This window comes from Dermacentor variabilis, chromosome 1, assembly GCF_050947875.1.
Source record: "Dermacentor variabilis isolate Ectoservices chromosome 1, ASM5094787v1, whole genome shotgun sequence".
Classification (NCBI taxonomy): domain Eukaryota; kingdom Metazoa; phylum Arthropoda; class Arachnida; order Ixodida; family Ixodidae; genus Dermacentor; species Dermacentor variabilis.
Genome location: NC_134568.1, coordinates 233,433,345 through 233,446,051, shown reverse-complemented (window position 1 = coordinate 233,446,051; position 12,707 = coordinate 233,433,345). Strand labels below are relative to the sequence as shown.

Below are 12,707 nucleotides of genomic sequence, written 5' to 3'. Positions count from 1 at the left end.
GGCTTTGTATTGTGGTGGCCTAGCCCGCCAGCTTGATTTCGTTTTGGTTTCTCGTTTGGTTTCTCATTCCTGTCTTAAACACTACACAATAGAAAAACGACATGTGTTTCGGGTCACTTGGGCCCAAGCAGCGCTATGTGCGTCGGCGTCTTGTGCTGCAACAATTTGCACCGAGTGGGCACATGAAAACTGCCGCCAAAATACCTCACTTGAGGAAGCTGTTGACCCAAGCCCAATGCAAGGAGCACAAGCGTAAGCTTTGTGATGCGCATTGTCGCAAAAACTACCATGTTCGCCTTGGGCTGCTCGCCACCCCACCAGCTCAGCGTGCATTGGTTTCTTGCTCTGCAACGGTTCATGCAACACTTCACAGTAAGTTGATGTCATCCACAGTTGAGTCTGTCAATTTTTTTGTGACAGGATTGTAAGTTTTCCTGGTTAGTATGTTTCTTGTCACATTCTTTTCCAAAACATATGAACGAGGTTCTACTGTATAACCTTTGTACTGACTGACAAAGCAATGCGAGTAAGCACACCTCTGTTCTACATAAAAAAATTAATTTCTGTAAAAATCCAAAACAAATAATGTTGGCTCACAGGTATCTTGAAAGCACACTGACCTGTTAAAGTAATGGCACATTATATTCAATGGATTCCTTGATATATGCAGTTTTTGTTGACTTATCGATTGGTAAGTGCCACTGTGTGTGTGCCCACTCTTGACCAGTCCTCCACAATGGATATGTGCCGTTGTGACATAAGAAGTACAGAATCCTTAAATGTAGTAAGATATGTGTCATGCTTCTCTGTGTATACACCTGCCATCACCATTCTTCCCTTAAACATCGTACATTGTCTTCATCCTCAAGACATTGCTTGCGTAGTTGTCGCACACTGTCTTCACTTGATTTGGTGTTTTCATTTTGGCATGGCTTGTGAGCAGTGTAGGGCATAAATATAAAAATTATGTGTTAAACTTATGACTTTTGTGGTATACTAACAAAAATTGCATGCTGTTATACGCTGCATTGTATGAAAGTACATACACAATCACATGCATCATATAATTTGTTGTACAGGATTTAATTAACTGCTTCACTAAAGTGTGCTGTACATATAGATTAAACATATGTGTTATGTTGCATAATTTTTTTATTACTACTCACATGCCACCAAATCTGTAAATGTTTACTACAGAATACTATGTCTTTCTGCTCACTGCAAGTGCTCAACAATGAGTAAACTCCGAAAACATTTTAGGGGCGCTTAAATTTGTTTGAGCTAATGATCAGGTTCCAGTGGACAGCTTTATACATTTTCTGCACGTTAGGCTGTTTTTATCCAACTAGGGTGACTGTTGGAAATCTGATCTGTGTGCTAATAAGCTGTTTTTGTCATTTTTATGAAGCCATGTAAAACTCATGCAATTAGGAATACCCATGCCATCACACTGACAAATGCGTTATAATGCGTCAAGAGTGCTTCATAAAGCAGATACACTGACTTCAGTTGGCACGTTGCAGAGAACCTTCTGAAAAGCACCAAATATGCCACTTGCAAAGCAGAGCCTCAAATTAGGAACAAGTTGCAGGAAAGCAAAACTGGACATCATTTTGTACTTCCATGATTTTTTTGTGTTGTTTGAAGAAGGTGAGCGTGTGGGCATTAAAGGTCATTTTCTCTGTTTTTGTCAAGCTAAAGTAAATTTTATGGAACGCTCTTGTGAACAAGCACCAGATTGCACACCGCGCATGGCAGGAGCATAATGCATATGTTGAAGCCCAAAAATTCGGGGGGTTTGGAAGATCAAGATATCTAAAGATACTGCATTGAGATTGAGCTGGATGCTTTAAAAAAAGATCTTCAGTGGTTGCTCATCTTGTTAATTCAGCTGGTGCCCACGCTAAAAGAGGAGAGATGACCAAGAATGTAGTATATGTTGTAACGTCCACCTGCTTGAGAATAATGGTTGAAAAGAATGCCATAAACGTCCCAAGCAACAGTGGAGAAATCAAATAGCTGTAGAAGCTTCCACAAACTTTTACTGTGAATATGTTCACAATATAAGCCCTCTTTCTTTCTTGCAAGATGAATATTGTACTTAAAAGGTGCAGTTGCCTACTGATTTTCCGGACTCCAAAAATTCAGACATGCTCGATTATTCGGTCTGCTTTGCAGCACCGCCAATCTCCCCATAGACCATAATGTATAACAACTGCCAAAAGTTCGGACACCTTGCAACCTCTCGTCGAATTTTTCGGACACTCCTTGAGCCAACTCGATCGAGAGCACCATGCACGACTCTGACCAGTGCATGGTTTGACTTGCTGAACGCCATTTTTGTTTTGAACGGAGCCTCCTTGCTGCCCCACGAAGTGGCGCTACTGCAAATCCCCACTCATCATCGTTTCTGCCTGGTTCAATAGAGTCGCCCTATAGCAGTTCCGGTTTCAGCTTAGTAAGCCACGTCAAGACAATCCAGCAGCTGATTTGTTTCTTTGCGCACGACGTGGTTGAGGGCCAATCAGTCCGTGAGGTACCCACTATGCGAATCCTGGATTTGTGGCTTCAGAGCAACGGGAGAGCAGTACAGACACTCAAGACCCTCAAATCCTCAGCCCACAACATAGCCCAAATGATACGTCGCGTGACGTATCGAAAAGTGGGAATGCGAGAAGACGATACACTAAGGCTCGTACAGGCCTTAGTGGTCAGTCGAATCACGTATGGCTTACAGCACCAAATCCTGAACAGGGAGGAGGAAAAGCAGGCTAACACAACAATCCGAACCGCTTTCAAAGCTGCTCTGGGCCTGCCTAAATGTACTTCAACGGAGCGCATGTTAGCTTTGGGAGTGCACAATACTTTCAACAAACTGAGTCAGGCCACCCTGATGCGACAGAGGAAGCGCCTCAGCTTCACAAAAACTGGTAGGGCAATATTGGCTAGACTCAGTATCCCAACATACCCCATTTAACTCACAGAGCAGGCCATACCTCTCCCTCCTTCGATGAGATCCAAAATTACAGTAGCCCCAATTCCAAAGAATATGCATCCCGAGTAAAACAAAGAAAGGCGCAAAGCACGCGCACAACACATTCAATCAGCATACTCTAATAACCATAAGTACAACACATACTACACGGATGCAGCTGTGTGTGCAGAGGCGACCGGGCAGCGCTACCAAAGGAGGTACGCTGTGTCAGTCGTGAACGAGATCAGCCAACAGCAAATTACCGCGTCGGCCACGGCGGGATCCCCCACCTCGGCTGAAATATTAGCAGTGGCGATCGCACTCGCTCACGCGGAGCGTTCGCAAAGGGACTCAGTCGTGGTCACGGACACCCAGGAGACATGTCGCATGTTTCTCAAGGGGCACGTGACTGCGGCTAGCCTCGTGATAATCCCCAAATCCTTCAACCACCATCATCGCCTACTCTGGTGCCCGGGCCACGCGGGGGTACAGGGGAACGAAAAGGCTAACGCGTTAGCTCGAGGGTTCACCAACCGAGCAACGGCGCCCTCTTCTAACCCCAACCACCCACACTGTCCCTCACAACATTCCACCAATTTAAATGCCAAAGACATCCTTGCTCATCAGCACAGAGTCTGCAGAAAATAGCCGCCGCCTCACCCACAACTTAACGGGGAAGAGGCCGCCGATTGGCGTAAAATACAGGCCGGGGTATTCCCCCATTTAAAATTGCTAAACGCCATGTATCCCACTCGTTATAGGGCCAACTGTCCTTGGTGCGGTGGCATACCTACCCTAATACATATAATCTGGGAGTGCACTAAGCACCCTCATAGGCCAAATACCAGTAACACAATGGAGCAGTGGGAGGCACAGCTCGCCCGCTCCGACCTGGCAGGACAAAAGCCAGGTCAGGCAGGCGGCAGAGGCCAGTGGGGCCCTGGGCTGAGAGGCTCCGACCACCCCTCCTTCAAATCTTTTCCATTGCAATAAAGTTTCTCTCTCTCTCTCTCTCTCTCTTGCACGACACTGTGAGTAGGCCACGTTTTTCGTTTGTGCGACTGGTGTCGGCATGGTAGTGTTTGCTTTGTGTGCTGTGTCGAGGTTCCGGTGATCCAACGCGGCATACGGAAACATTGCATCAAGTGTCTCATGGCACCGACAGTGCCCCCACAGACTGCGCTGGGGAATGCCGGCAAGCGGGTGCCGGGAGGCCTAAGATTTGTCGCCTTCCGATGTGCTCCCTACTGATGCGGGAAATGTTCTGCGGAGACCTGTGCAGTGGTTGCATTGCGATTCCCGACATCGTCTCATTTGACAGTTTCACAGGTGCTGGCACTGCTGTACTGACATGCACAGAACTCGACGATGGCGAGATCATTCGTCAGGTTTCTGCTGCACCGCCAGACGATGACTCCGAGTCGGAAGATGACACACCATGTGCTACGCTGCCGTCACATGCGGAGCGTGTACAGGCAGTGACTGTGCTTTCAGCCGCCTATAGTGACCATACGACCTTCTCCGAGATTCAGGCTTATCTGATTGTGCGTAAATGGAACAGCGTGCAACGGCGCATTCACGATTTCTTCAAGCCTACTGCCGAGCCCGAATAAGTGCGTGGAAATAAAGGATTTCTTTTTTTTTTCTTAATCTGCTTTTTCGGACACCTGTTTATTCGGACATTTCCGCAGTCCCCGTGAGGTCCGAATAAACGGTCGGCGACTGTACTAAATATCAGCTCTAAATCAGTTTGAACTTTTAAGGCATTCTTTCAAAACTATTGTCATACATTTGGCTGTGGAGGATTGATTATTACTGAAGAAAATAGCCTAGGAAAAGATCTCTAAACTTGTGTTTAACATTTTGTTCCTTCAGAATGCAGCGCAGTTGCTCTTTACCGATAAACAATTGGCTAGACCCTAGTTGGTGTCAAAATTCATGATGTCACAGTGAGCTGGTGAGGAAACATTGGAACAGAGCCTCAATCTTTTGTTTTTCCACCTTTCCTGGCTTACAAAGCACCCTCTCCTATTACCAATTGACTGTTTTGCTGTTGTGGAAGTGTTATGTGCTAATACAGCTCAACTAAATATTTCTTTTAGTGTCCATTTAATGTGTGTGAAGAAAAAAATATGCTTTAGAATTGCAGTATGTGGGATCTGATGCATGAATTTGACAGTATTTTGCAAGTTCGTGAATTCCTTTCATTTTTTTTTTTTTTCTTAAAAACATAGCCTTGTGATTGGGCTGTTGTCACTTATGGCACAGTGACATTTCACACACTTGACTTCTCAAAAAGGCAATTGAGAACAGTACTGCTAGTTCAGGCAATAATGAAGCTTTTTTTTTCTTTTTTTCTTTTTTTTAACCTGGGATTTATCTAGCCACCTACATCACTGCAGTACTTGTTCCTTTTCAGGTGCATTGATGCCTGGTTTGAAGTGAACCGCTCCTGTCCTGAACACCCTCTGGACTGACGTTGCTGTCATCCTACACTTTTCTTTGCGAACTGCAATGGAGCTGCCAAATCCGGACCTGTTGTCTTCTACATGACAACCACACGATCTCACCATGGACGAACCAACAACAACAAAAATTAGGCACGAGTGCGAATGCACATTGCACACCCCTGAAAGAGATGACTGAATGGCAGAGAAGGACCATTGCTTTCGCTGGCATCTTGGCTGCTTTGCTTTGCTGTCGCATGTTGCTTATATTTTGGACACACTGCTCTGCAGCAGTGTGTAGATAAGCTTTCTTGCTTTTCTTTTCTTCTTCTTCTTCTAGCAGCCATAAACTTTTGCATGACTTGACAAAATGACTTCTTGCTGTGAAAGGAAGTAACTTCCTACGAAATTTGCTGTGCCTTGGTTTGTGCAACATTGCTGTCAGGAGTCTGTGTCAGAGGCTCTTTATTGCCAGCCATGGCAGGCTGGACCAAACCTAAGATGAGCAAGCAGCATGGTTCCTTGTGGCGCATTCTCTAGTTTTGTAAAAAATGAGAAAATGAGATACAGAAGGCATGAAAGGGAACCCCAGGAGTTGGTGCTGTGATGATCCATATGCTGTTGTGTGTTGTTGCCCCATTACCAGTACGGCAGTCTTTCCCTTCTCAAGCATGTGAATGTTCTTTGGCAGCGCTGCTCTCTCTTTCGTAAATTTGTTGCACATTTTTGCTCCCCTTGTTGGAGACAGTGCACCATTTTCCTCAGCAGCTCTCTCTCTCAAAGTTGATCACATTGTCGGTGCATTGCGTCAGACTGTTGCCCGCTTGTCGAATTGCCTTGAAAAAAAAACAATACATGCACCACTCCCCACATTTTTATACATATACATGAAAAGTAAAAATGAATATTCTGCAGCCTTTCTTTCTTCTTTAATTGCTGTTTCTCTTTTAAAAGTTGTGTAGGGGATTTCCAGGTTGATGTTACCAGATCTGGGACGCAACTCATGGCATCACGATGCTTTTTTTCCCTCACCTACCATTAGATGTCAAGCTCATTGGCCATATTTTGTGCATTACATCCATAAAGTTCTTTTTAGTTTCTTAGATGCAGAGCAGTGGGGCATTTTAGGCTCTTTAATAATGTAACCAGTACCAAATTTGCCCAAAGTATAGTGGCCACAGGCTGCATTATTTCTGGTGCCATACCACTGGTTTTAGTGGTTTGTTTGTATTGTGTCATTAAATTCATTTCTGGAAATGAGTTCATTCAATGGGTGCACTTTCCTCTTCCTCCTCCTCTTGCTACTTTATTTTTAAACTTTAAACCTTGGTGGTGTCCATTGGCCTTGTTGATAGTGACCTCTAGCTGGTTAAGTTTTCCTTCTTTAGTGCCTGCTTGATAAGAGTGTTTATAATGGTATGCTGATGTGACGTGAGGCACCAATATTAGGCAGTGGCACGAACCGAGTGCTGTGATCGCAGTGCTGCAGAAGATGCCTTAATGCCTCGCGCTCTGTGGCACATGCATCATGGCACTAGTCTGAAAGGGTGGATGCATTTTGGCCTTTTTTTTTCTATTCAGCAGGAGCTCTGTGGCTTGCCCTTGTGTAGGTTTTGCAGTGCTTGTATGTCTAAAGGGAGATGCTTCAAGAAGGGTTCTGTGAATGTGCCACATTTGAAGACACACTTAAGTGATGGTGTTGTTGGCGCAATCACAGTGTCTGCAATCGTTAGCATTGCATTGTGCTCCAAAGTGCAATCGGTTAAAAGTTGTGTGTGCATGTGTGTGTGTGCACCTGTGCTTGCTTGCAACATGGGAAAGTCCGAAGGATATTACACATGCCAGTGTATTACGTTCCTTCATGTTTCCTGCACCCCTTTCTTTCCCCCTCCCCCTCCCTTCTTTGCAGCCATCTAAGTACTACACTCAAGGCAGTAAAGTTAGAACTCGTACAAAGTGTTTGCTATGTACGTGTGAGAGAGGTTGGTTGTTTTGTATAGGGGGAGTGATATTTTTTGTAAAGTTCCGCAGTACCAAATTGCCTGTAACTGCTTGTAGCATATGTGTGTGCGTGTGTGTGTGTGTGTGTGTGCGTGTGTGTGTGAATATTGTGTACGAATATTAAAGAAATAAAATTATATCACATTTTTCTAACTTTCATCAATGGAGTATATGTAGCCTTCCACCTAAGTCCTCTGCTTTTCTCAGCCTTTGTGTAATATTGAGTTAAGTGATCACATGTGTCACTAATTGGGACCCTTCACCTGTTTATGTGTGCACCTGTGACAAAGCAATCCAACCAACTTCTTTGACTAAAGGACTGTCAACATAGTATTGAAGTCTGCAGGCACCGCACTGAAGTGGCTGTGTGCTTGATTATATAACCTTCAAAGGCCTCGCCATGCGTGGGCATTGCAAACCAACAATTGTGATGTATAGATCGAGTGGTGAGGACTGTGGCTCTAAATTATTGCACCAATGTATGTATGCTGCAAGAACAGCTGAACAATCGGATAAAACCCCATGCACTCTTACTCCTCAGAGGAGCCACGGGGGTGGTAGAAGTGACATCGCTCGAAATGGCACTTCCATGTTGGATGCACTGCACCTGCAGTGCACAAATAATCCAGCAGCACGAAAACACTGGGATGCCTGTGAGATGCAGAGCACACACAGCCTCGTCTGGAAATGCATTGTGCAGCAAGACAACTAGGGAGACAAAGAGGAAGCAGTCGCAGGGGAGGGGGACTTGGTAATAAAGGTGGGCCCTTGGAAGGCTGGAGAGGTATAGAGATGCCTTCTGGGAGACATCTGTTTTGGGAGGGGAGCTCATCTACTTGCACACCATTTCATTTGCTTTGTCTCCGCTACTGCTAAACCTTTAGTAAAGATTGTTGCAGTGAAATGCTCCCTGGACAGCCCTTTACAACCCGTATTTAAAAAAAGTTTGGGCAAGGCCTTGAGCCTGGTAAGGGAAGCGATGAAAGTCTGATAGAAAAAGCTAGCTGCAGTCTATCAACCATGTACAATGCTCCTTGGCGCAAGTTGTCATTATGGAAAGTAATGAGGCGTGCAGTGGTGTGTGGTATTGCCCGGGGAACCTTCCCCCAATTGATCGAATGGTTGGCACACACGATCATGTATCAGTTACAATGAATGTACAAAATGTGCTAAAAATCAAGTGTATTTAAGCTTTTAGTATAGAAATTGTATTTTTTCTAAATTCAAATTTTAGTACCAAAATTTCCATTGCATTAGTACAATCGAGCCCACCTATAAGAATCCCATTTAGAATGAACTTTCACCTACAATGAACAGTTTATCGACATCTAAAAGATTTCACAAGAAGCCTATGAGAGGCATCCACGTTTAACAACCCAGTGCCCTGCTCAATTCAGTTGCAGTAAACAGAATGAAGTGCAGTGCGGATCTCGGTGAGCCAGCGAAAGGCAGACAGCTGCACGGCACATGCTTGTTCTTGTTCCCCAGTGAAATGGCACAACCCACTCTGGGGGATCAGCCATGAATCGGGTGGTGGAGGAACTGTTAGCTTTTTTGTTTTGAATAAGGGTGAAATGAAATACCTGTCTTACAAATGGAATTTAAAGTGTCTACTGTTACAGGTATGAATAATCAATTATCTAGATATTTTTTAAATTTTGTGAACATTATCAGTATTTAGAAGAATTCTAACATGCAATTCGTTTTGTCTCGCGCAGGAAAAAGCAGAGGGCTTCACAAACGTTCTTGTGGTTGTAACCCAGTATGGTAGCCCCAAAGGAAAGAGTTACAGGAAGAGTCAAATTCAAGCCAAGCTTTGGAAGGGTTCTAAAAATTTTTTCCGTTGAATAATGAAACGGCGGCATGTCAAAAAGAAGTGTTCCAGAGATTCACTCGTTGCATAAAGGGCACAAGGGTGATATAGCCAGACCAGACCTGTGGAGGTAAAAATTCAGTGGCGGGACTCAGCACCATAGTCTTGTAATCGTTACTTCAATTTTTCTAGAGGAGCACCACTTGTTCCAAGGAAAACTTGGATGCGGGAAATCAGATGTTGCCAATGATGATTGTGCGAACTTATTTGTAGTAGTATATTTTCTTAATCACACCGCAATTATAAAAGCTGACGAAGGCAAAATGGGGATTATAGGAACATCGTGGGATGCTACTGCAAGTGTATCTGCATATTCGTTTATGGGTAGATAATGCAAAGAAGGGGTAAGGTGTGCAGACACGGACACAAGAGAACAGAAGTGGGCAACACGTTTTACCCCTTCTTTGCATTATGAATCCTTACCAGCTAGCTCAGCTTTCTGTCGTTTAAGGCTAGACCTTTGTGGCCTGGCACCCACACTAAATGAACAAGACGTAAGTGTCTTGGGAGAGGAGAAAAAGTTTTTAATGAATCTGACAATTTGGGTGTGGTTAGTGAAGAACAGACAGGCAATCAGTTAAGATTGTCTGATGACATAGATGGTGGTAGTTCGTGTAAAGCTAAGACAATTGCCAATAATTCTGTCTGAAAGATAGGCGTGAAGTCAGGTAGCCAAATCGAAAAAGACCAATTTACATCTGGTAATACAGTGCCGACACTTGCCTTTTCTTCACAGACTGAAGCATCATTTGCTATAACGGTCTTTGTATCCAGGTGTGCAAGGTGGTCTTCCAGAATACTATTCAGGTATTGATAGGGAAGATATTTAGCATTATTTGAAAAAATATCATCAAATTCAATTTTAGCAACTGGAACCGAGGAATTTAGTAAGACCACCTCGCATAGGTGAACGTTTAATGGGTCCGATAGTTTTTGAGCGAAAACAACTTGAGGGCAACGTGAGTGATACCACTGATTGTTAAAAAATGAGGCCGGTTCATTAATGAAAACATATTGTGATTTCCTTTGTGGTGATGCATATATCTTTAGAAACGTTTGTACTCGCATGAGAAGGCAGGCGTGCTTTGATATAAGATATTAGTGACAAATTTAGGAAGCCCAAGACAAACGTAACGCCTCTCATTCTAATAGAATCAGAGGCCGAATTTTGTATGCAGGTGCGCCTGAAAACAAAACGCAGCCAAACTCTATTATCGGGCAAACATACATGCAATAGGTCATAATGCAAACATGCCGACGCAGCCCTGATCAATTGCTGCTGACTCAACGCAGCATTCCTACTGTGCGTGCACCCTTTGAGGTAATATGTTCTATATGTAGACTCCAATTAAGCTTTTCGGTGTACATTACTCCCAAATATTTAAGTGAATTCACCTGTCTTGTCGATAAAGAACCAAAATTTGCACAGGAACGCTATGAGGGAAAACTATGACGGCACTTTTTCTGATATTAAGAGAGGTTAATTCCATCAAGCCACATTTCTAGGTGGTTCATATAAGACTGTAGAGTTTGATACTAAGCATGTAAGTTTACCAATGCAGCAAAATATGCAATGTCGTCAGCATATAAGTACACATGCACATCCTGTTGCAAAGGTACAGTACTCAGTAAAACATTAAACAGCAATGGCTATAGGACTGATCCCTGTGGTAGACCTCTTGACTGTTGATAGTTGATGAAGACAATCCACATAGAGAGCAGGAAAACTCCCTGCTGTTTAAAAATTCATAAACCCATGCGACAAAATATTTTGGCAGGCCAGCAAACTGAAGTACGTTTATTAGGCTTACATGTTCTACACTGTCATATGCTTTAGTCATATCCAAAGTGACTAAAGCTGCATATTTTTTCTGACATCAAGCTAGTTGAATGACTTTGTAGGTCGACATTGGCACAACAAATCAAGCACCCACGTCTGAAGCCAATTTGCCATGGGCTTAAAATCATGTTCTCTATCAGCCAATGATCTATGCAGTCGTTTAAGATTCTTTCGACGAATTTTCCTAGGTTAGATGTACGAGATATTGGCCTAATGTTATATAATTCGTATGCGGAACCTTGCTTTTTTAATAGTGGGATAACTTTTGCAAGTCTCCATTCCGGGGGAATGCACAAATCTTGAATAGAATGGTTTACCATGGTAAGTAATGCATGTGATTGTGATGATATTTTAAATAAAGTTTTTATTATTGTCGTATTAATGTCATCGGGGCCTGGCACTGAATTAGGCAGCTGGCTTAGTACATTTTGCAGCTCCGAAATTGTAACTTCTTCAAGGTCTTCACAATGAGTAGGCGGCGTAGCGTGATTGGGCAAGATCAACTTAAAGCGACATTCTAGACCTTTAGCAGTATCTTCCAGTAATTTGGCCAATTTGCAGGGCGTTGGAACCACAGAGTCGACGTTTATTTGTACAGGAAGGACCTTCTTATTTCTCAGAAATTGAAAAAGTGCTTTTTTGTTGGTGACCTTTGAAAGAAATTCGAAGTGCTCACAATCAAAGTTGTCTTTCGCAGTTGCAACTGTTCTTTTAAATGGTGCTGCCGGTAACTTATAGTCTCTCCAATTGCTAGGACACTGGTTATGAAGTAGTTTTTGCAACACTGCTTTTCTTATCCTGTAATGGTGTGAGTCCTTTGCGTTTCACCAAGGGTTAGAAGACCCGCTTTTAGTGGAGTGCACAGTGAATAGAGATTTTTTATGGAATTTTTTAAAACAGACAATAAAATTATGGCTTTTTCTTCTTCATTATCCAATGGCTCATTCGATAAAGCCATGTGTAAGGCCTTTTTGAATGTGCTGAAATTAACAAAAGCATTTGAATGCGTAGTAATTTGAGTCAATGGGCGGACGAGCTCAAAAAGAATAGGAAGATGGTCACTGCTTGTGCCCGGGTTTATAGCAGACCAAGTGGAGATAGAAAAATTAGTACTAGCGAAAGTGAGATCTATTGTGGAAAGTGACTTACTACAAATAAATGTGGGTGTTCATGCAGCACAGCACTTCACTTTTATGTTTAGCTTTTTCCTTTTCTTTTTGGCTCACGGGTGCACTACCATATTTTAGTTGCATTACTCAGGCGGAGATCATGGCTGTGCAGCACGTAGCAAAGTCAAGGATATCAAGGGCTACAGTAAGCAAAAACAGTGACTGCAAATTTAGGAAGCAATTAATGTCGAGTCACACACTAGAGAAGACATTGGTTTAAATGGTTTGTCAGCGCCAGTGAATGTTCCCATCAAAGCTCATGTAATGTTTGCTGAAGCCAAGGACGTATGTCTCTTTTATGGAAGGCTGCAAGAATATGCTGCTTTTGGAAAGCTGTAATTTCCTCCTGTTCGCTGTATACAAAGACCTAGTGCAGGGTGTTGGTTCATGGTTGAGCCTTGTG

At 43.4% G+C, this 12,707-nt stretch overlaps 1 protein-coding gene across 1 annotated transcript in view; it reads left to right on the top strand.

Moving 5' to 3' along the window:
- LOC142559389 (E3 ubiquitin-protein ligase ZNRF1) overlaps positions 1-7,581 on the top strand; it is a 32,901-nt gene extending 25,320 nt beyond the window's left edge. The window contains exon 4 of the mRNA XM_075670993.1: positions 5,394-7,581. Within this exon, the coding sequence (XP_075527108.1) occupies positions 5,394-5,451 (58 nt within the window). The 3' untranslated portion in view covers positions 5,452-7,581. The remainder of the gene's footprint in view (positions 1-5,393) is intronic.
- Positions 7,582-12,707: the final 5,126 nt, after the last annotated feature.